This window comes from Chiloscyllium punctatum, chromosome 41 (assembly GCF_047496795.1).
Source record: "Chiloscyllium punctatum isolate Juve2018m chromosome 41, sChiPun1.3, whole genome shotgun sequence".
Taxonomy (NCBI): Eukaryota; Metazoa; Chordata; class Chondrichthyes; order Orectolobiformes; family Hemiscylliidae; genus Chiloscyllium; species Chiloscyllium punctatum.
The window spans coordinates 40,042,939-40,063,910 of record NC_092779.1 but is presented as its reverse complement, the minus strand read 5'-3'; the positions used below and the strand labels follow the sequence as shown (position 1 = coordinate 40,063,910).

The 20,972-nt window shown below is 39.9% G+C and overlaps 1 protein-coding gene across 1 annotated transcript in view; it reads left to right on the top strand.

Annotated features, from left to right (window-relative positions):
* Positions 1–20,972, top strand: part of LOC140465108 (synaptonemal complex protein 2-like) — a 243,739-nt gene that overhangs the window by 92,498 nt on the left and 130,269 nt on the right. The window contains exons 16-18 of the mRNA XM_072560975.1: positions 5,489–5,546; positions 5,630–5,693; positions 17,765–17,822. Coding sequence (XP_072417076.1) covers positions 5,489–5,546; positions 5,630–5,693; positions 17,765–17,822 — 180 coding nt within the window. The remainder of the gene's footprint in view (positions 1–5,488; positions 5,547–5,629; positions 5,694–17,764; positions 17,823–20,972) is intronic.

The following is a 20,972-nucleotide window of genomic DNA, read 5'->3' as shown; positions in this document are numbered from 1 at the left end:
CAATTTATATCTTCATGTAATTTTAAGACCTCTCTCACTGACAATTGCACAGCCAATCACACTGTCTCTCCCTCATGCCTGTCCACAAAAACCACACATCGTTTGTGATATTTGTAAACGATAATAGACCCTGTACTAATCCCTGTAGTACATGACCCTCCAGTCACATGCTGCCTTCTACCACCACTCTGTCTCCTACCACTAAGCTGTTGGGGAGAGATTTCAGAGGAGTCTTGAGTCTTGGGGTCAACAGCGCAAATCTATCTTTGTTCAGAGCTCCTTCACACACAGTATGAAAGAGGTCACTTGAAGACAGAGTCCAAGGTGCTCTAACACTCCCAGTCAAGTGCATCATATTTTCAATGTTCTGATATAATGATTCTATGCAACATTGACTCAGTGCTTGCTGCATTCTCTCAATCATGCTCCTTCCAGACACTTGGCAGCTGCATCATTCTGGGTGCTGTTTGTTATCTTGTGAAGCTACAATTGTTTATTTTACTGAGGTCATAATCACTGTAATATTTTTTATAATTGCTTTTGCCCCCTTAGAATGCTGTCTGTTTTTCAGTGCTCTTTTGAGAGGTTACATGTTTCTGTCACTTGTTATGTCACCCGTTCCTTTGTGCTTATACCATTTGTCATTCAATTCCCCTGCTGGTAGTAGAGGGGCTTCTGTCTACAGCCACTTGTTTTAAAGGAATTCAGCCAAATTTCTTAGATTGTTAATTACATTTATAATTTCAACATACCCGTATTACAAACTTTGAACTGGTTTGTAACAGGAGATTATCTCCAGGTTTTTCAAAGGTACTCCTTATCGAGGCCATCGGAGACTAGAGCTGATTGTGTGTAATTCTCTGATTTGAGTGTGGGGTGCTGGAAAAACACAATGGAAACTGATGAAGGGCTTATGCCCAAAACATCGATTTTCCTGCTCCTTGGATGCTGCCTGACCTATTGTGCTTTTCCAGCACCACATTCTCAACTCTGATCTCCAGCGTCCGCAGTCGTCACTCTCCTAATTCTGTCTAATCTACTAAAGCTGTTGGGTGAATGTGTGTACTCGTACATGTATTTGTTACATAAAGGGTTTTAACTAATGTGAGTTAGCACCACCCCACCCCCAAACACTGCCATCCATATGAAATAACAGGTTTTAAATTAGCATGCCAAAAGGCTTTCACCTGTGTTTCCCTCATCAGAATTGTCTGATGTTCACATTCCTTTCCTCTTTCCCACCAAGGTTTCTATGAAGTGCCTCATTATCTTCGCTGGTTGCTACATGTGTGATAGCCACGATTCTGACTGTGGAGACTGCTGTGTGCAATTAATAATTTTCTTCAGCTATCTTGTGTTAGCTAAAATCGGAGTGGCTATTTTGTTACCTTCAACCATGGGCAACTCCCATGCGGTAATTTCCACTTTAAAATCTGCTGAATCCTCCTACACTACCTCCATCCAAACGTCAGAATGCTCAACAAACTCTCCGTCCCTGTTCCGAACTTCAGTTTGTATGTCTTCCTTCAAAATGAAGACAGATGTGAAGTACTTAGTACCCTACCAATGTCTACTGCCTTCACCCAGATTGGTCTTTTGGCTCCTAATGGGCTCCACTCTTTCCTGAGTTATCCAGTTCCCCTTGAAATACTTGTAGGATGTCTTGGGAAACTCTGAACTTACTGACCAATATTTCTTCATACTTACCTGCTCTGCTGTTGCTTTTGTTAGTTTCTTGCTTCACTTTCTGTACATTACCAGAACCTCTGTTGTTTTGCTCCCTTTATACTTTTTTTAAAAACATGTCTGTCTTAAGTAGTTCTAAATATCCCAAGAAATATCCTCTAGCCTTGTAAATTACATGAAATATTTACGTTTCTTCATACATAGAACACTTTTTGGGCCTGTATTCTCAGTAATTCCGTTTTGAACATGCATTCCCCTGGCCAGTGTGAACTGCTCTTGTAGATTTTACCCACACTACTTTGGCCAATCACACAGCTTCATAGAGATGTACAGCACAGAAACAGATCCTTTTGGTCCAACCCATCCATACAAACCAGATATCCCAACCCAATCTAGTCCCACCTGGCAGCACCCAGCCCATATCCCTCCAAACCCTTCCTATTCATATACCCATCCAATTGCCTCTTAAATGTTGCAATTGTACCAGCCTCCACCACTCCGTCATTCCATACACGTGACACTCTGTGTGAAAACATTGCCTCTTAGGTCTCTTTTATATCTTTCCCCTCACCCTAAGCCTATGCCCTCTAGTTCTGGACTCACCCACCACAGGGAAAATACTTTGTCTATTTACCCTATCCATGCCCCTCATAATTTTATAAGGTTATCCCTCTGCCTCCGATGCTCCAGGGAAAACAGCCCCAGCCTGTTCAGCCTCTCCCTATAGCTCAAATCCTCTAATGCTGGCAACATCCTTGTAAATCTTTCTGAACCCTTTCAAGTTTCACAACATCTTTCCAATAGGAAGGAGACCAGAATTGCATGCAATATTCCAACAGTGGCCTAACCAATGTCCTGTACAGCCACAACATAACCTCCCAACTCCTGTACTCAATACTCTGACCAATAAAGGAAAGCATACCAAACACCGCCTTCACTATCCTATCTACCTGTGACTCTCCTTCAAGGAGCTCTGAACCTGCACTCCAAGGCCTTTTTGTTCAGTTACACTCCCGAGGACCTTACCATTAAGTGTAGAACTCCAGCTAAGATTTGCTTTCCCAAAATGTAGCACCACACATTTATCTGAATTAAACTCCATCTGCCATTTCTCAGTCCATTGGCCCATCTGATCAAGATCCCACTGTAATCTGAGGTAACCCTCTTTGCTATCCACTACACTTCCAATTTTGGTGTCATCTGCAAACTTACTAACTACCTCTTATGCTCACATCCAAATCACTTACGTAAATGACAAAAAGTGGAGGACCCAGCACTGATCCTTGTGGAACTCCACTGGTCTGAAAAACAACCCTCCACCATCACCCTCTGTCGTCTACCTTTGAGCCAGTTCTGTATCCAAATGGCTAGTTCTCCCTGTATTCCGTGAGCTCTAACTTTGCTCACCAGTCTCCCAAGGGGAACCTTGTCAAATGCCTTACTGAAGTCCATATAGATTACATCTACTGCTCTGCCCTCATCAATTCTCTTTGTTACTACTTCAAAAAACTCAATCAAGTCAGTGAGACATGATTTCCCACGCACACAACCATGTTGACTAACCCTAATCAGTTCTTGCCTTTCCAAATACATGTACATCCTGACCCTCCGGATTCCCTCCAACAACTTGCCCACCACCGATGTCAGGCTCACTGGCCTATAGTTCCCTAGTTTGTCCTTACCACTGTTAAACAGTGGCACCACGTTAACCAACCTCCAGTCTTTGTTTATATCAATGGTATAAATATCTCAGCAAGAGGCCCAGCATTCACTTCTCTAGCTTCCCACAGAGTTCTAGGGTACACCTGATCAGGTCCTGTGGATTTATCTATCTTTATCAATTTCAAGACATCCAGCACTTCCTCCTCTGTAATATGGGCATTTTGCAAGTTGTCACCATCTATTTCCCTACAATCTCTATATCTTCCATATCCTTTTCCACCGTAAATACTGAACGAAAATACTCATTTAGTATCTCCCCCATTTTCTGCAGCTCCACATAAAGGCTGCCTTGCTGATCTTTGAGGGGCCCTATTCTCTCCCTAGTTACCATTTTGTCTTTTAAGGTATTTGTCAAAACTCCTTTAGATTCTCCTTAATTCTATTTGCCAAAGCTATCTCCTGTCCCATTTTTGCCCTCCCGATTTCCCTCTTAAGTATACTCCTACTTCCTTTATACTCTTCTAAGGATTCACTCGATCTAGCCTGTCTATATGCTTCCTTCTTTTTCTTATCCAAACCCTCAATTTCTTTAGTCATCCAGCATTCCCTATATCTACCAGCCTTCCCTTTCACCCTAACAGGAATATACTTTCTCTGGATTCTCATTATCTCATTTCTGAAGGCTTCCCATTTTCCAGCTGCCCCTTTACCTGCGAACATCTGCCCCAAATCAGCTTTTGAAAGTTCTTGCCTAATACTGTCAAAATTGGCCTTTCTCCAATTTAAGACTTGAGCTTTTAGATCTGGTCTATCCTTTTCCACCACTATTTTAAATCTAATAGAATTATGGTAATCTTGTTTTAATAAATCTACCTCTATCCTCTTTTCCCCCACCCCCATCAAAACCTTTTATTTTGAGACCATTTTTTTTCTTTCCTGTAATAAGTTTAAAATATATTGCATTGTGATCATTATTAATAAAATGTTTTCCCATTGCCATCTGAAACACCTGTCCACTTCACTCCCCAGATTTGGATCCCGCACTTTTCCATTTTGATATGAAACTCTTGTGAAGGCATTTCAACAGATCTACTCACCACTTTAACCCTATGTTTACATTTGGAAGAGAAGTTGAGGTCCAGCTCAACTAAATTTACTAAACATTTCCAACTTGACAAAACGAAAATAGGAAAATATTAGTCCCAGTTTCTAACATCTATATCTGAAGCCCACGATATAACTTTCCCCTATCTTAAAACCATTCGTTCACCCGTGACACTCCTTTCTAACACTCTAACAACATCCTTTTTGTCATGGCACTATCCTTTTTATTTGTGTGGCTCCCACATTTGTAGGAAAGCCTATATTTATCAAATGTCTTTTGAAAATGCATGAATGCCATTTAGGTTTTGTATGATTATAGAATCCATGCAGTGTGGAACGAGGCCATTGAGTTTGCACTGACCCTTCGAGAAGGATCCCATCTGGACCCAGGCACACCACTCCCCTCCCCTTTTACCATGGCCAAATCACCTAACCTGCACATCTTTGACTGTGAGAGGAGAATGTGCAAACTCCACACAGACAGCCACCCAAGGCTCGAATCGAACTCTAGTCCCCAATGTTGTGAGGAGGCAGTGCCATGCCATTCCCTTCTCTCAATTTCTCCATGCCCCATGACAGATCAATATTATGACAGAGCAGTTGTTCACTTTTTTCCCTTTGTTAAATCCTTGTCATTTTACAATCGGAAGGAATGTTTTAATTTAAATACCTTGTCCTTTTTTTTTTAATTGAGTTTTGACCACTATTCATGTAGTTTTAGAAGTTTTATCAAACCCAAAATGCAAAAATGTATGTATGCAGTGATCCCATTCCCATTCCCCTTCTGTTAAACGCTCGTAATGGTCTCCTCTGCACAGCTAGTTAATTGATATTACATACTTTAGTCTGGGTTCATGAAAATCATTGAATTGAAGCTTGTTCCTTCGTGGTGAATTAAGTCTTGGCAAAAACTTTACTCACAAATCAGGGTAACTTTGCTTTCTTGATTTGTTTGTTTATAAAGATTTGTGCTCTTTTCTCAATTTAAAAATGGGTGTTTTAACTGTTCTAAATGTTCTCAAAATTCTTTCAACAGAAAATCGGACCGCCTGATACAGCAGAACTGAAACCAAGTGTAGATGCAGAGGATGCAGGTTGGCGTTCTTAAACTTGTTATTCAGTTCCCTACTGCAGAAGACGTGTTTTTTGTATTTATTTATTTATTTATTTTAAATAGGGGCAGTCATTGCAGATAAAGAGAAGAGCATGACTGAGTTTAAACGAACACGGAGTAAATCTATGTAAGTTCACAACTCTTGTCCTATTTTTGTATACGGCAGTTTTTTGTTGGGCAGATTTTGTTTAAGTCTACAATCAAAAAAAATGCATCAAGCGGCAGTGACCAATGTAATTCCCACCAATGAAACAGACTAGTGTGTAGTTACATTGACCTGGGGCAAAATACTTTCTCAGATTTATGTGCCAATTCTTTTTTGACAGAAAAAGTGGTCTGTATAGAGATTAGATTGGATTCCCTACAGTGTGGAAACAGGCCCTTCGCCCCAACAAGTCCACACCAACCCTCAGAGAAATCCACCCAGACCCATTTTCCCTCTGACTAATGCACCTAACACTATATGGGCAACTTAACATGGCCAATTCACCTGACCTGCACATTTTTGGACTGTGGGAAGAAACCGGAGCACCCGGAGGAAACCCAGACAGACACAGGGAGAATGTGCAAACTCCACACAGACGGCCACCCAAGGCTAGAATCGAACCTGGGACCCTGGTGCTGTGAGGCAGCAGTGCTAACCACTGAGCCACCCTGCCGCCTCTGCAAGTGTTTGTCTGGAAATGATTCCAACTGTTTTACTGATTGTTAAACTTGTAAGTTTTATTTCATGTCAAGAGCTGCTTGAGTATTATTTTGTGATATTGGTGTGGATGCTATCTGAGCCCCGAGTTAATATCTTTTGACCAATCAGATTGTTTGTGAAGTTATCATATATGAAGGGCAACTAAGGGATAAAGAAGTGTACAAATTCAAAGCCAAATCCGGTCCAGAAATAAAGTCAGGGATGAAGAGGGATTAGATTGCAAGGAGGGTGGGGGGTAAAAAAAGGAAAGGCCCAGCTCTTAGCTTTTTGGGTAGTCTAAGACCAAACATACAATGTCCCATGTACATCCAATATCCCTCAGTTACATTGATTCAGTGGGAATTGCACAGAAAGATGAAATTTCCAATGGGGAAATGACCTTGTCTCTGGAACCTTCTCAAAAAAAGTCTCCAACTCAGAGTTCGCGTCATAGACTTTAGGTGATTCTGACCTATTTGCATTCAGATAAAAGAAAAGTTGCAGGGAATCAATTTTCCTCTTGTTGCTTATATTAAAGATCACTGTCTCCTACATCCCACCAATTGCTCACTCTAGACTCCATGCATCCTGCTGTAGACACCTCACCCAAACCGGGAGAAAGTGAGGACTGCAGATGCTGGAGATCAGAGCTTTAAAAATGTGTTGCTGGAAAAGCGCAGCAGGTCAGGCAGCATCAAAGGAGAAGGAGAATCGACGTTTCGGGCGTAAGACCTTCAGGCTTATGCCTGAAACGTCGATTCTCCTTCTCCTTTGACGCTGCCTGACCTGCTGCGCTTTTCCAGCAACACGTTTTTAACCTCGCCCAAACTAATCATCCTGTTTTACCTGTAGCCCATCCTGACACCCCACTTCACATGTTTTCTGTCAAATTGACACTAATGCCATGACAGTTTTTGCTGTAAAATAGGCCTCAGTTTCTGCATCAATCCAGTCTAGAATTTTGGAATCTAGCTGGAAATTTTTATTTTATTATGTTCGTTCGTTCGTTCGTTCGTTCGCTCGCTCGCTCGCTCACTCACTCACTCGATGTAGGTGTCCTTGGCTGAGCCAGCAAATATCGCCTATCTCTATTTGCCCTTGAAGGTGTTGGTGAGCTGCATCCTTGAACCCCTGCAGTTTACTCGCCATTGGTAGAGGCACAATGCCATGGGCAGTCCCTTAATTAAGGCCATACACTCTTACAATTCATCCTAAAGGGAGAGCTGTATCATCTGGTTAACTAAAGAAGTTGAGGAAAATGTTAACTTGAGATTAAAGCATATAACTGCACAAGGATGAATGACAAGACAGACTTTTCTTTGAACAAAAATAAGGCCACGTTAATCAAGTGGAAGAAATTGTTGCCTGACAGTAAACTAGCTAGAAATGTGAAAATGGATAGTATGAGATTCTACAGTCAATGTCCTCTAAAGAGTGAAAATTTGGAGTTTAAAAACCTTTTTATGAAAAAATAAGAGCTTCTGCTAAAAGAATTTGAACAGTTAAGAGATAACTAAGAAAAGTAATTGTGTGGCTCAAAGATTGGTTTGGGTGGAATGGATTATGGTTCATGTTGCAGTGGCACTATTACTGTGGTAGAAGGGAACTGTTCCAGTAGGACCAGCCTTATTTGAAGCATACTGGGATTGGTATACTGCTTATCAAATCTTAACTAGGTTTATAGCAAGTGCTTTAAACTAATGGATGGTTGGGTGATTGGTGAACAGATCTGGAGATACATATATCCTGACAGATCAAAAGAATATGGCTGTATTGCAGGGCAACTCATTAGGTAATGAAATGCAGAACAACAAGATACAAAGTTGGAAAGTATGGCTCAAAATGCAAAATTAATGGCTCTTTCCTTGAATGCATATCATATTAGAGAAACCAGATTGAGGGGAAATTATAGATACTTTGTGGAAACAGGCCCTTCGGCCCAACAAGTCCAACCCGACCCTCTGAAGAGTAATCCACCCTGACCCATTCCCCTAAGTTTACCTTTGACTAATGCACCTAACTTACACAACACTGAACACCTATGAATTTTTAGCATGGCCAATTTACCTAACTTGCACATCTTTGGATTGTGGGAGGAAACTGGAGCACCTGGTGGAAACCCATGCAGACACAGGGAGAATGTGCAAACTCCACACAGACTGTAACCTGAGGCTGGAATCGAACCCAGGTCCTGGTTCTGTAAGGCAGCAGTGCTAACCACTGAGCCACCCAGAACAAAATAAATGAATTCAAGTGAGAATAGAAATTGGTGTATGATCTTTATAGCTGTTGTGCAGACACATTACAAAGCTGAACTAAATTTTCAGAGGTATGTCCTTTTTTTTTTAAAAGGACAAGAAAGAAAGGGGGTGGTGTGGCCTTGTTAATATGAGATCGAATAAGTACAAGAAGACAGAAATCATTTGCATAGAGGTAGGAAATAAGATTAAAAAGACATAGGGAGCCGAGAAACTACTGCCATCTAACAGCTAATACAGGAAACCAGAATACAAATTCAAGAGGTGAGGGCTGACAAGATTGATATATATGTGGAATGAATGGATTATCTGATGGAGGGTTAGACAGGCTAAACTTTCTTCCATTGAAGCTTAGCAGAATGAGGAGTGACTTGATTGAAGTGTAAATTATCTTGACAAATCTTATGGGTAACTCCAGAACTAAGGAGCATAATTTTAAAATTTGGGATCACCCTTTTTAAGACAAAAATCAAAACTTTTTTGAAGATTGTGACTTTGGAGCTCTGTTTCTGAAGATGGTGAAAGTAGGGCCATTGTATATTGAGAGGTCTAAAAATACAATGTTGGGGAAGGGAATCCAAAGTTATTGGGGGTCGATGGAAATATGGAATTTCAATTGCAAGTAGATCATCCATGATTTTATTGAACAGCTGACCTCACTTGAGCTGAATGATCTTCCCCTATTTGGTATTCAGAAAATTATACCAGAGCAATTTAAGGATTTGAAGGAATCTTCACATCCTACCTTGTTGATCATGCTGAGGGCAGAAATGATGACGGGAATAGGGTTCAGGTTAGAGTTGGGCACCAAATATTGAACACCAGCAAAGTAGTTCAACAATAAAGAAATGGAAGAGAAATGAGAATTTCAAATTAACCAAGCAGCTGGCATATAATAGGGCACAGAATCAAAATTGAAAACTATGTAGAGCATCCCATAATTTAAGGACTCCATGGCAACATGGAATTATGGCTACCACTTCCAAAGGTACTGTGAAATGCAAAAGACTGGCCCAGATATAGGATAATCCATGGTTTTGAACAACCCTCCAGTTAAACAAAATGATCAAGAAAGATCAGACTAGTACTCCCTTCTATGTAATTGGAGCCATTGCCAGTGATGTGCTGCCAGCAAGGGATGGATGACACTGCTTGTAAGATGAAATCTTGGAAACCCTTAAAGCATATTTTGGTGTCTCTGACAAATTGAGGAAATGAACTGAAAATCATCACTGAATTTAACTTATTGAGGCTTACATCAGGAGAATGGAATCTTTTTCAATGGTTTTTACAAGTTGGCAGGAAGTTATGTATGAATAAAGATCCTGAACTGATTCAGGCTACACAGCATCATGATGAGGTGTCATCATTTTGCATTCAGATGATACTGCAATCAAATGAAAATTTAATACTTTTCTTTGTGAAGACTGCAGTTTGAGCAATGGACAGATTTGGAAGTAAGCTCACGTGTAGGGTTATGGGTAGGGGAAGAAGGGAGGGAAACCGGAGTTTGGCACTAAGAACAAAGAGAACTTACAGCCCACAATCAGGCCCTTTTGGCCCTCCAAGCCTGAACCAATCCAAATCCACTGTGTAAACCTATTGCTAAATTCCTAAGCATATGTATCCCTCTGCTCTCTACCTACTCCTACATCTGTCCAGATACATCTTAAATGAATCCTCTATGCCTGCTTTACTACCTCTGGCAATGCATTCCTGGCACCTATCACCCTCTGTGTAAAGTACTTGCTGCATATATCTCCCTTAAACTTTTCACCTCTCACTTTGAATGTTTGACCTCCTCGTTATTGAATCCTTCACACTTCTCTCCATCTATCCTGTGTATATCCTTCATGATTTTGTAAACTTCAATCAAGTTTCCCCCCCCCCCTCTTCCAATCTCCTTTTTTCTAATGGAAACAGTCCTAACCTACTCAACCTCCTCTTCATAGCTAGCACCTTCCATACCAGGCAACATCCTCGTAAACCTTCTCTGCACTCTCTCCAAAGTTTCCACATCCTCTTCTTAATGTGGCAGCCAGAACTGTACACAGTATTTAAAATGTGGCTGAACCAATGTCATGCACAATTTTGACATGACCTACCAGCTCTTATACTCAATACTCCATCCGATGAAGGCAAGCATATAATTTGCCTTCTTGACCACTCTATCCACCTGTGCAGCAACCTTCAGAGTACAATAGACCTGAACTCTTGGATATCTCTGCTCATCAAATTTTCCCAAGGCTCTTCCATTTACTGTATCGTTTGCTCTCAAATTAGACTTCCCAAAATGCATCACCTCACATTTGCCTGGATTGAACACCATCTGCCACTTCTCCGCCCCACACTCCAGTTTATCTATATTCTCCTATATTATTTGACAGTACCCTATGTTTTCTGCTATTCCACCAATCTTTTGTGTCCTCTGCAAAATTACTGATCAGACCAAAAATGCCTTCTTCCAGAGCATTTGTGTATGTTACAAACAGTGGCCCCAACACTGATCACTGTGGAACACCACTGGTCACCTTTCTCCATTTCGAGAAACTCCCTTCAACTACTATTGTCTCCTGTTGCTCAACCAGGTCTTTATCCACCTAGCTAGAACACCCTGCACAGCATGTGACTTCACTTTTTGCATTAGTCTACCATGGGGAATCTTATCAAATGCCTTACTAAAGTCCATGTATATGATATCAACAGTCCTTCTTTCATCTCTCAACTTGGTCACTTCCTCAAAGAACACTATTAAGTTGGTAAGGCACGATCTCCCCCACAGAACCATATTGCCTATCATTGATAAGCCCATTCTTTTCCAAATTGATATAAATTGATTTTGTCCCTCAGTACCTTCTCCGGCAATTTTCCCATCACTGACGTCAGGCTCACTGGTCTGTAGTTACCTGGAATATCCCTACTACCCTCCTTGGACAGGGAGGGTACAGTTGCTCCTTGTACAACATGAGCAACCCTCCAAAATGTTCAACACTGATGTGAACATGATGTGCATTATGGCTTCCTCCTTCAATATAACAATGCTGTGAAACATATGGGGTGTATGAAGCTCCATGGAAGAAGCCAAGTGAGTTGGTGCAGTTTAAATTTTAGATTACTTAGTGTGGAAACAGGCCCTTCGGCCCAACAAATCCACACCGACCCACCGAAGTGCAACCCACCCAAACCCATTCCCCTACATTTACCCCTTCACCGAACACTACGGGCAATTTGGCATGGCCAATTCACCTAACCTGCACATTTTTAGACTGGTGGGAGGAAACCGGAGCACCCAGAGGAAACCCACGCAGACACGGGGAGAATGTGCAAACTCCACATAGACAGTCGCCTGAGGCAGGAATTGAACCCGGGTCCCTGGCGCTGTGAGGCAGCAGTGCTAACCACTGTGCCACCCATGGTGTTTGGCATGACGACAGAGCACAAAAAGTCTACCAAATCTGCTGTGGTGTCAACCAAGAAGCACTAACACTATCGCCTCATGGCTAATGGCATGCTAGACCTTTTATCTGGAGGACTAGAATACCCCAGTTAGAAAAGTTCTGGAATACTTAATACATTGTATGCAGCATTTGTCGGAGAGAAAGTCTATAACCTATGTAATAGATGATCTCCGAGTATTAAATAATGAGTGGAGTATACTACATCTGATTTAGAAGGCAAGGGATGATTTGATCAAAAGAAAAATAATGCAGATGTTGGAACTCAAATAATAACAAGTTTAGAAAAATTCAACAGGAGAAGCAGTAGTTGTGGAGACAAATATTTAATGTTTCCGGTCAATACCTTAAGAATTCAAATACACGAACGATAGATTGATCAAATGGGCTGATATAATGCCAGATGGAGTTTAATTTCGATAAATGTGAGGTATCTCATTTTGGTAAGGCAAATCAGGACAGGACGTATACACAGTCATAGACTCCTGGCGAGTGTTGCCAATCAAACAGACCTTGGGATATAGGTTCATTGTTTCTTGGAAGGTTGACAGGATAATAAAGGCAGCATTTGCTTTTGTCAGTGCATTGACTGTAGGAGTTGGGATGCCATGCTTCAATGCCACATTTGTTCAATTCTGGCCTTTCTGCCAATGGAAGTATGTTGTGAAACTTGAAAGGGTTCAATAAAGGTTTACAAAGATGTTGCCAGGGTTGGAGGGTGTGAGCTCCAGGGAAAGTTTGAATAGGCTGGGACTGTTTTGCCTGGAGCGTCGGAGATTGAGGAGTGACCTTATAAAAGTTTCTAAAATCATGAGAATAGCTGAGGTCTTTGTCCCAGGGTAAGGGAGTCCAAAGTGAGAGGGAATAAGTTTAATATGAGCGGAAAGATTGAAAAGGGACCTAAGGAGCAACCTTTTCAAGCAGAGGATGCTTCATGTTTGGAATGAGCTGCCAGGGGAAATGTTGGAGGCTGGTACAATTACAACATTGAAAAGGCACCTGGATGGGAATATGAATAGGAAGGGTTTAGAGGGATATGGACCAAGTGCTGGCAAATGGGACTAGGATATTTGGTTGGCATGGATGAGTTGGACTGAAGGGTCTGTTTGCATGCTGTTCAACTCTGACTCTATGATTTAAAAAGAGTTTTTAAATCAGTTGAAGAGGGTCAGAAAAATAAATTGGTGAAGGCTGGGAAAGTGAAAGGCTTCAGGATGTAACAGCCAAAAAGAGGGTGGTTGATGTAGTGAAGGAACAAAGACTGCATCTAAATGAGATTTGCCTTGCCACATAAAATTCAAAATGAAGTGATAAACGAACCAGACAAAGAGCAACCCAGCCAAAAGAAACAGAATTGTAAAGAACTAGATGGAGGCAGATGATATGGTCTGAAATTATTGTTTTTAAAACATGGACCAAATCATTTAAGTGGAGCAGTTGGATATAGTTAGAGATGGATTATTTGCACTGTTTGGTAAGTCTAGAACTATAGAATTTCGTCAAATTAGTGCCAGGTGTTTCGGGTAAGAAGTTGTGAAATTTCCTGAGTCAAAGAAGTTTGGAACTATTTTATGGTGCAAACATTAATTTATAGTGAACAGTTTAAAAATGAAAAATTAATTCTGCCATTGAAAATTTCTTGTTATCAAATGTGTTAAGTGATGCAACAAAGGTAATTATGTGGAATTCCATTATAGATCAGCCGCAAGCTCATTGACTTTCAAAACCGGTACAGTAGTGCCCCCTGAACCTGCAGGGGATATGTTAGAAGAGCTATTGTGGAAACCTGAAACCATGGATGGAGCGAAGCCATTCATTACAATCGGAAATTTCCATTCCCAGCATGGAATGGTTCTGGTTCTGGAAGGTTCTTTATATTCAGGCTGAGGTACACCACAGGTTTACAGTGGCAAACAATTCTATGTATATGGCAGTCACTCTGTACAAGAGACTAAATGGCTTATTCCTGTTTGCATGTCCTGATGTCTTTTTTTTTGTCCAGGACGCTAAACATTCCCATTGGCCCTTGTTTGTACCAACCTTTTATCATTCTCTCAGATCAAGCTTAACCTACATATCCTTCATTTTACTTTCATCCATATGCCTATCCAAGAGTCACTTAAATCTGACTCTACTATGACTGCTGACAGTGCATTCCATGCGCCCACCACTCTGTGTAAAGGATCTATGACTGACATCTCCCCTAAACCTACCTTCAATCACGTTAAAATTATGCCTGCTCATGAGAGACATTTCTGCCCTGAAAAAATGTCTCTGGCCATCCACTCTGTCTATGCCTCTCATCATCATGTACACCTCTATCAAGTCACTGCTTATTCTCCTTTGCTCCAACAAGAAATGGCAATGTCTCAGTACCTTCTGCCCTAGATAATAAAGTAAGAATTCTGTGCATGTACTGAAACAGAGTTTGTGCAGAATGAATGGTTGTCATTGTATTATCAAGTGATTAGTTTTAAGGGATCTTGCTTTAGAGAGGCAAAGTCTTTGGAAACACAAGACAAATGTAGCATGGAACATAGAAACACTGGCACTGTTCTCTGGTTTACTGTAGGGTGTAATGTACTGCTCTGGACATCTTAGCAAGCTGATTTGAATTACATAACCAGTTAAGCCATGGTATTATTCTGGTTGATCAGTGTTCTACCCATTCCTGGAATGAGAAAGATCTCTTACTGTAGAAAACTAACTAGCTGTTTGTCTCAGCAAGTTTCCCTGTTTAAAATGTAAGCCATGTTCCTGCCAAAAGAGCTACCACAGACCAATATGTATGCAAACTGGGATTATCATACTGACACCACTCTTCACCTTCCTTGCTGTAATTCCATCCTGTGTCCATGAAGCTCCAAGTGAAGTTATTTGGAGGACAAGTGGGATATTGTTCAACCTATACTGCCATCTGTCTAGAACAGATTACATTCTGACTGCAGAATGCAGATGATACTTCTGCGCACTCCAGGCTGAGCTTAGATCATTGTCAATGTATTTGTGGAGATGTATGAAAGAGTGGTCTTTGGCTAAACATCCACAAGACTAAAGTCATCTTCTACCAGCCTGCTTCCACTGCGCAACAATGCCCAGTGATTATCAACATCCATGGTGAGCTATTGAACAGGGTCAGTCAATTCCCATATCTTGGGAACCTTCTCTCCAATGAGTGCAGGTATTGATAATGAAGTTCAACATTATCCAGTGTGCCTGTGCATCCTTTTGGCTGTCTGAGGAACAGTGTGCTTAATGATGAAAATCTCCAAGTCCGGCACCAAGCTTGTGATGTTATCTGCCCTTCTTTCTCAATGTGCAGAAAACACCTCCAATTCCATTATCAGTGATGCCTCTTTGAAATCCTACAAATCCAATGGTATGATAGTCACTCCACTTCAAATGTCAGCAGGCCAGCATTAAAAGTATTTATGGTCAATCTGCCCCATGGGGCAGGACAACTTTCACATGCCTGAAACAACTCTGGATAATGAAAAGCTCAGCAGCTCTGGCAGCATCTGTGGAGAGAAATCAGTTACCCTTCAGTGTTCAGGGATGTGTAGGTTAGATGGATTAGTCAGGGGTAAATGTAGTGTAATAGGGTAGGGGAATGGATCTGGGTGGGATACTCTTTGGAGGGTTGGTGTGGACTTGTTGGGCTGAAGGGCCTGTTTCCACACTCTAAGGATTCTATATTCTATCTTAAACTATGAGCAGACGTAGGCTGTTCAGCCCTTTTGAGTCTGCTATATGTTTCCAAAATGATCCTCTCTCTCTCCTGCTTTCTCCATTTACCCTTGATACCATTAACGTTCAAAATCTATCTTTATTAAATGCATTAAGTGATGTGGCCTCCACTGTCTTCAATGACAGAGAATTCTACAAGTTTGCTACCCTTTTGAACGAAGGAATGTTTTCTTTTATCTTGGAGGATTAAGCACAGCTAATTAGGGTTACAGATGTTAAAGTATTTTAAGGATAATTATTCATATTGGAATTAACCATTAAATACACCATCACAAGAAAAACCAGAGAAGTTCACTTTCAAATTAGGATGTACCTAAAAGAAGTTATCATAAAGGTCCCACCTTCTTAACATTGCCCCTCACCTGAGGTGTAGTGGCAGTTCGGTTAAGCTCACTGCCAATCATCACTAATGTGAGAGAAGTCCCACGGTATCTGATTTATACTGAGAAGGGGGCATGATCAATGGTAGGATAGCCTGCAAACAGATTTGGAAATTTCATACCCAAGTGAGAATGTTATGTAGGAATACTGAAATCATCCAACTGATAAAAAGTTACAAATATCCTTATTACACAAATAGAATCAGTAACCAGGATAAGACAGCACTTGAAGAAAAATGAAGCCTTTTTACTGGTAAAAGTAGTTCTTCATTTAAAGTTTTTTAAGATTTAAACAAATGAGGGAATGATGAAAGGGATATCCATAAGAGTATTAAACCAGCATAAATTATTTTATATAAAAATTCAACTTCATGAAGAAATCTTGACCACGTAATTAAGGAATAATGTTAAATGACACAGTAACAGATGAATGTGGGAAGAACTTATACAGAGGGTTGACATCCATGTGTGCAGAGCAGGAAGAATCCAAATTAAAATCCTTTCACTAAAATATCATAAGTTTCATAGATGTTAGAAATTGATTTAAAAAAAATTTTCTCCTGTTTGACGAAGGTATCTTCCTCGCTCAGGACCTTAACTAAAACTGTAAATACTGATGGATATTCTATTTAGATAATCCTAGATATCTAAATCCTAGATTTTGTGTGCAGCACGGTGGCACAGTGGTTAGCACTGCTGCCTCACAGCGCCAGAGACCCGGGTTCAATTCCCGCCTCAGGCGACTGACTATGTATAGTTTGCACGTTCTCCCCATGTCTGCGTGGGTTTCCTCTGGGTGCTCTGGTTTCCTCCCACAGTCCAAAAATGTGCAGGTCAGGTAAATTGGCCACGCTAAATTGCCCGTAGTGTTAGTAAATGTAGGGGTATGGGTGGGTTGCGCTTCGGTGGGGCGGTGTGGACTTGTTGAAGGGCCTGTTTCCACACTGTAAGTAATCTAATCTAATCTAGATGCATATTTGCAATATTAAAATGGTATCAAACTAGATTCTTAAATTTGGTATTACATGTTTTTATCTCCATTTTAAAATACTAAACAATAGACTAAAAGTAACAAGCTTAATTTGACTTTTCTATTACAACTGAAAAGAACTCTCCATTCTATAAGCAAGTGAAGACACACCGGAAATAAAATTCTCAGTATATTTGGAGCAGAGCAAAAGCTAAAGCAATAACCTGCTTTATTAAATTTTAGTAGGCTATTTGGAGGTAGGTAACATTCTCAGGCAGCTTCTTTCCCTATGGATGGGTATGTCTATTGCAGACCCAAAGCTGAACATTTATAGGATTGACTAACCTGAACTCAATGGAACAATGTTTATTAGGGGAAAATCTCCTCATCAAAAATGCTTTGATTTCTTGTTTAGAATTTTATAGATCAATTCAGTTTACCACAATTGGCTGAACAATTGATTTACAGCAGTGACACCAGCAGACCCCGCAACCTCGCCCTGTTGCCTGAGACATGGTATACTTCAGATTTAACTCCCCAAGATTCATCATTCTTTAATAAGCACATTTAGAATTTTACAATACCTATGATAACAAATGTGAATGTAATTTGCTTTGAACAATAACATGGAAAAATGATCAGGAAAATGTGGATTAAGAAAGTAAATTGTAATTGTTTCTTTTTGTTTCCTTTCATCACCAAGAAGGGAAAAGGATGTTTTTGATTTTGAAACTTCTTCTGATTCTACAGTGAATTTACAGGTGAGAAAAGAAATTGACTTTAATTTGAAATTGTCATGGATCACATAGTCAAATTTCTTGTTGGCTCTCCCCAATCCACTCCCCTTTGTAAGTGAGCACCTCTTGTACAAATAGCTATCAAATAGTTAGCAAGGAATTATATATTCTATTTTTAGCATATAATTAATTATGCAAGTTTTTCATATCTGCCCTTTAATTTTGAATTAATAACACATTTGTACAACTGCGCTACATACGGTAACCATGAATGTTCCAAATTTTGAAGCCTTGAGGTCTCTGCTTAATTGATTAAGTCAAGAAGTTCACAAATTCTTTCTCATCACAACTAACCTTCCAAAAGTACAGTACACTGTAATTTTGTATTACATTTATATATTTTCATAATGGGATAGCCAATCCTTTGCAAAAGTAATTTGTTGCTACTAAAGTCTTGTGCTATAATCTACTTTGCAACTTGTAGTAAAAGGTTGAGTATTAATAATAATAATAATATTATTATTAGTCTTTTTTAAACTGTTCTCTGATATTGACAGTTTCTTTTTTTAAAATAAGTTGCTTGCCTGTTGCCAAGATCTCATTCACTTAAACGTTATATAGCTTAAAGTTTGTTTACTTTCTCATTCTGGTCTCCTTGTTCAGCCACCTCAAAGTCCTGCATATTGTGCTCAAACTACCAATGCTGCATAAGAACATTTAAAGAACAGTGTGCTCCAAATTATACTGTTCTATTTTATTAATCCATATTTCTGCATCGAACAGCACCTGCCCATCCTGTTTGCTTCATGTTCTGTAATCTTTTATGCTCCCTGCCATAATTTGACATAACTCTTATCGACACATGCAATATAGAGTTTGGTATTGTCTACAAATGTAATATTATCTATATCGTTATATATTTGTGAATATTGTCACTGGGCAGTAGAGAATTTCAGCATTGCAATAAAGAGTCCTACTATTGTAGTTTCATCAGGACAGAATTGCAAGAATAACCAATCTTAAAGGGAACAGCATGTGCTGATCGGTTGGCAGTTGGATTCTGATTTCAATGAAATATGGCAATTACTAAGAACGCTTTCTAAAAATATAAATTTCAACATGCCCTTCCTTTTCTCCTTAGACTTCAAAATAATGCTTGAATACTGGACAAGCAGAGTCAACCTTTTTAGAAATATGAGCCAAGTTATCCCAAGAAATTCTGATCATCAAAGTGTTTAGTAATTCCATCCTGTGATATTAATCTAATTATTTTTAGATGCTGAATTCAGATTAACAATTGAAGATTCTCTGTTTCATCTTGAGCTTTTGAAGATGAGAGTGACTTTTATTCTGGTTTTGACACATTTTCTTTCTGCACAATTTTGAAAAATTTATTATTTGACCCTTGAGCAGTTCTTACATTTTCTTCAGGATCCTTGAAAAGAACACTTTGACCAACAGTTTCTGCTTGATTGGGCATTTTCTTCTCTGAACAATCTTCCTCTATTTTTGATTACTCAATATTATCATCGCTCTGGAAATTCTGGCAGAGCTTGTGCCACTTGGTTATTATCCATTATCAACTTCCCTCCTTTATCATCCAATTAATATAGAAAGCCTTTGTATTGGTATTGTTTTTCTAAGACTATCAAGGATTTTGAATGTCTTTTTATGCTTTTTGTTTTATATTTATCTTGATTTTATTATTTGCTTGAGAAGCAAATGAACATTTTAAACAAGTGTTACAAACTTGATTTTATCACATTAGCCACCAATGAAATAGGACTTTAAAAATACTGACTACACCACAATTATTTTTTTCATTTCCTTAAATATTTATGCATTTCATATACTTTTGGTCTTTGGTTTAACTTGCCAATTTCTCCTCCTTGATTTGGATAATTGATTGTTAGCCCCATGCCCCTCTCTCCTTGTTTATCCTTGACTTGCTACATGTCCCGTTTTTAGATGTACTTGTAGTCATAAGCAGAATTTTACCAGCTCCATACAAGTAGTAGGATAAGAGACAGTGGCTGGGAAACTGGGGGCACGTGAAGTTGTCTTCCTGAGTTAGACTGCCTGAGACTGGAATATTGAAGTGTTCTCTCCAAACAGTGGAAGCAACCAGAGAAAGATGACTGAAGTGAAGTGCTGCCCAGCGGAAGATCAATGAAGATCATACTAACAGAAACTCAACAAATATTACTGAACTGTCTTTCTACCTTTCTCCCCATGCTATTAATTCCAATCCAATCCCCTCCCTTCAATTGGCCAAATAACGATCCCTATGACATTTTACCCCATTGTCCATCTAAGGTGGAGTTGATAAGTGGATTAGAGCTTTAATTGGTAATGTATATTGGTGGTTTCCTTCCTTTCCTTTCCTTTCCTTCCCCACCCTGCCATAACAAATTGAGTCTAATTGCTTCTGATAAAGAATCTTTCTTGATCATTAGAGAAACATGGTGCACACTTCTATCAGTCTGTGTCTGACAGTGCAGTTTGGGGAATTTGCAAACTACTTTAATTTTCCTGAATACTCTGGCAACATTTGGTTTGATCTTCTAGCGTGCTGTTGCAGTGAGTCATAATACCCTACCTTTCTGAACTGTTGTCCTCCAATTGTACAGCTTCCCCTGTAGCTCCAACTTCCATACTTCTCTTTTCCTTTGGTGCATTTTTGACATTTTTTTTCCCCTTTTGTATCCATCATTAAATAAGTCAATGACTTGCACAGCTCCTTTTGACTATATTCACTCCCACACTGCTTCCTGTTTTGTGTTTTTAGTTTCTGCATCTTTATCTCATTAAATGCAACTTTCCACAGAAATATTTGTGAAATCTTTTCTTAATTTAGAAAGCCCCCCACACTGCTACAAAGTAGTTGACTGGGCCTTGACCAGACTTGTTCCATTTCCCTTTTCTGTCGTCGTCTTGTCTTCTCCTTCTCTCAGAGAATTACAATAGAATTGCTCTCTTTGCCTTCAATAGCACCAGCCTTGACAGTTTTTAATGGAATTTTTTTTTTGACATTTCCGCATCTTCCTGTGTGCAATCCCCATGAAACTTCCCTCCACCTCCCCTTTTCAGCCCCTTTTGAAGGGGCCATTCCTCTGTAACGCCATAATCTTTGAGGGTAGGGCTGATCAGAGTAAGTGGAAGGAACTTGTGCCC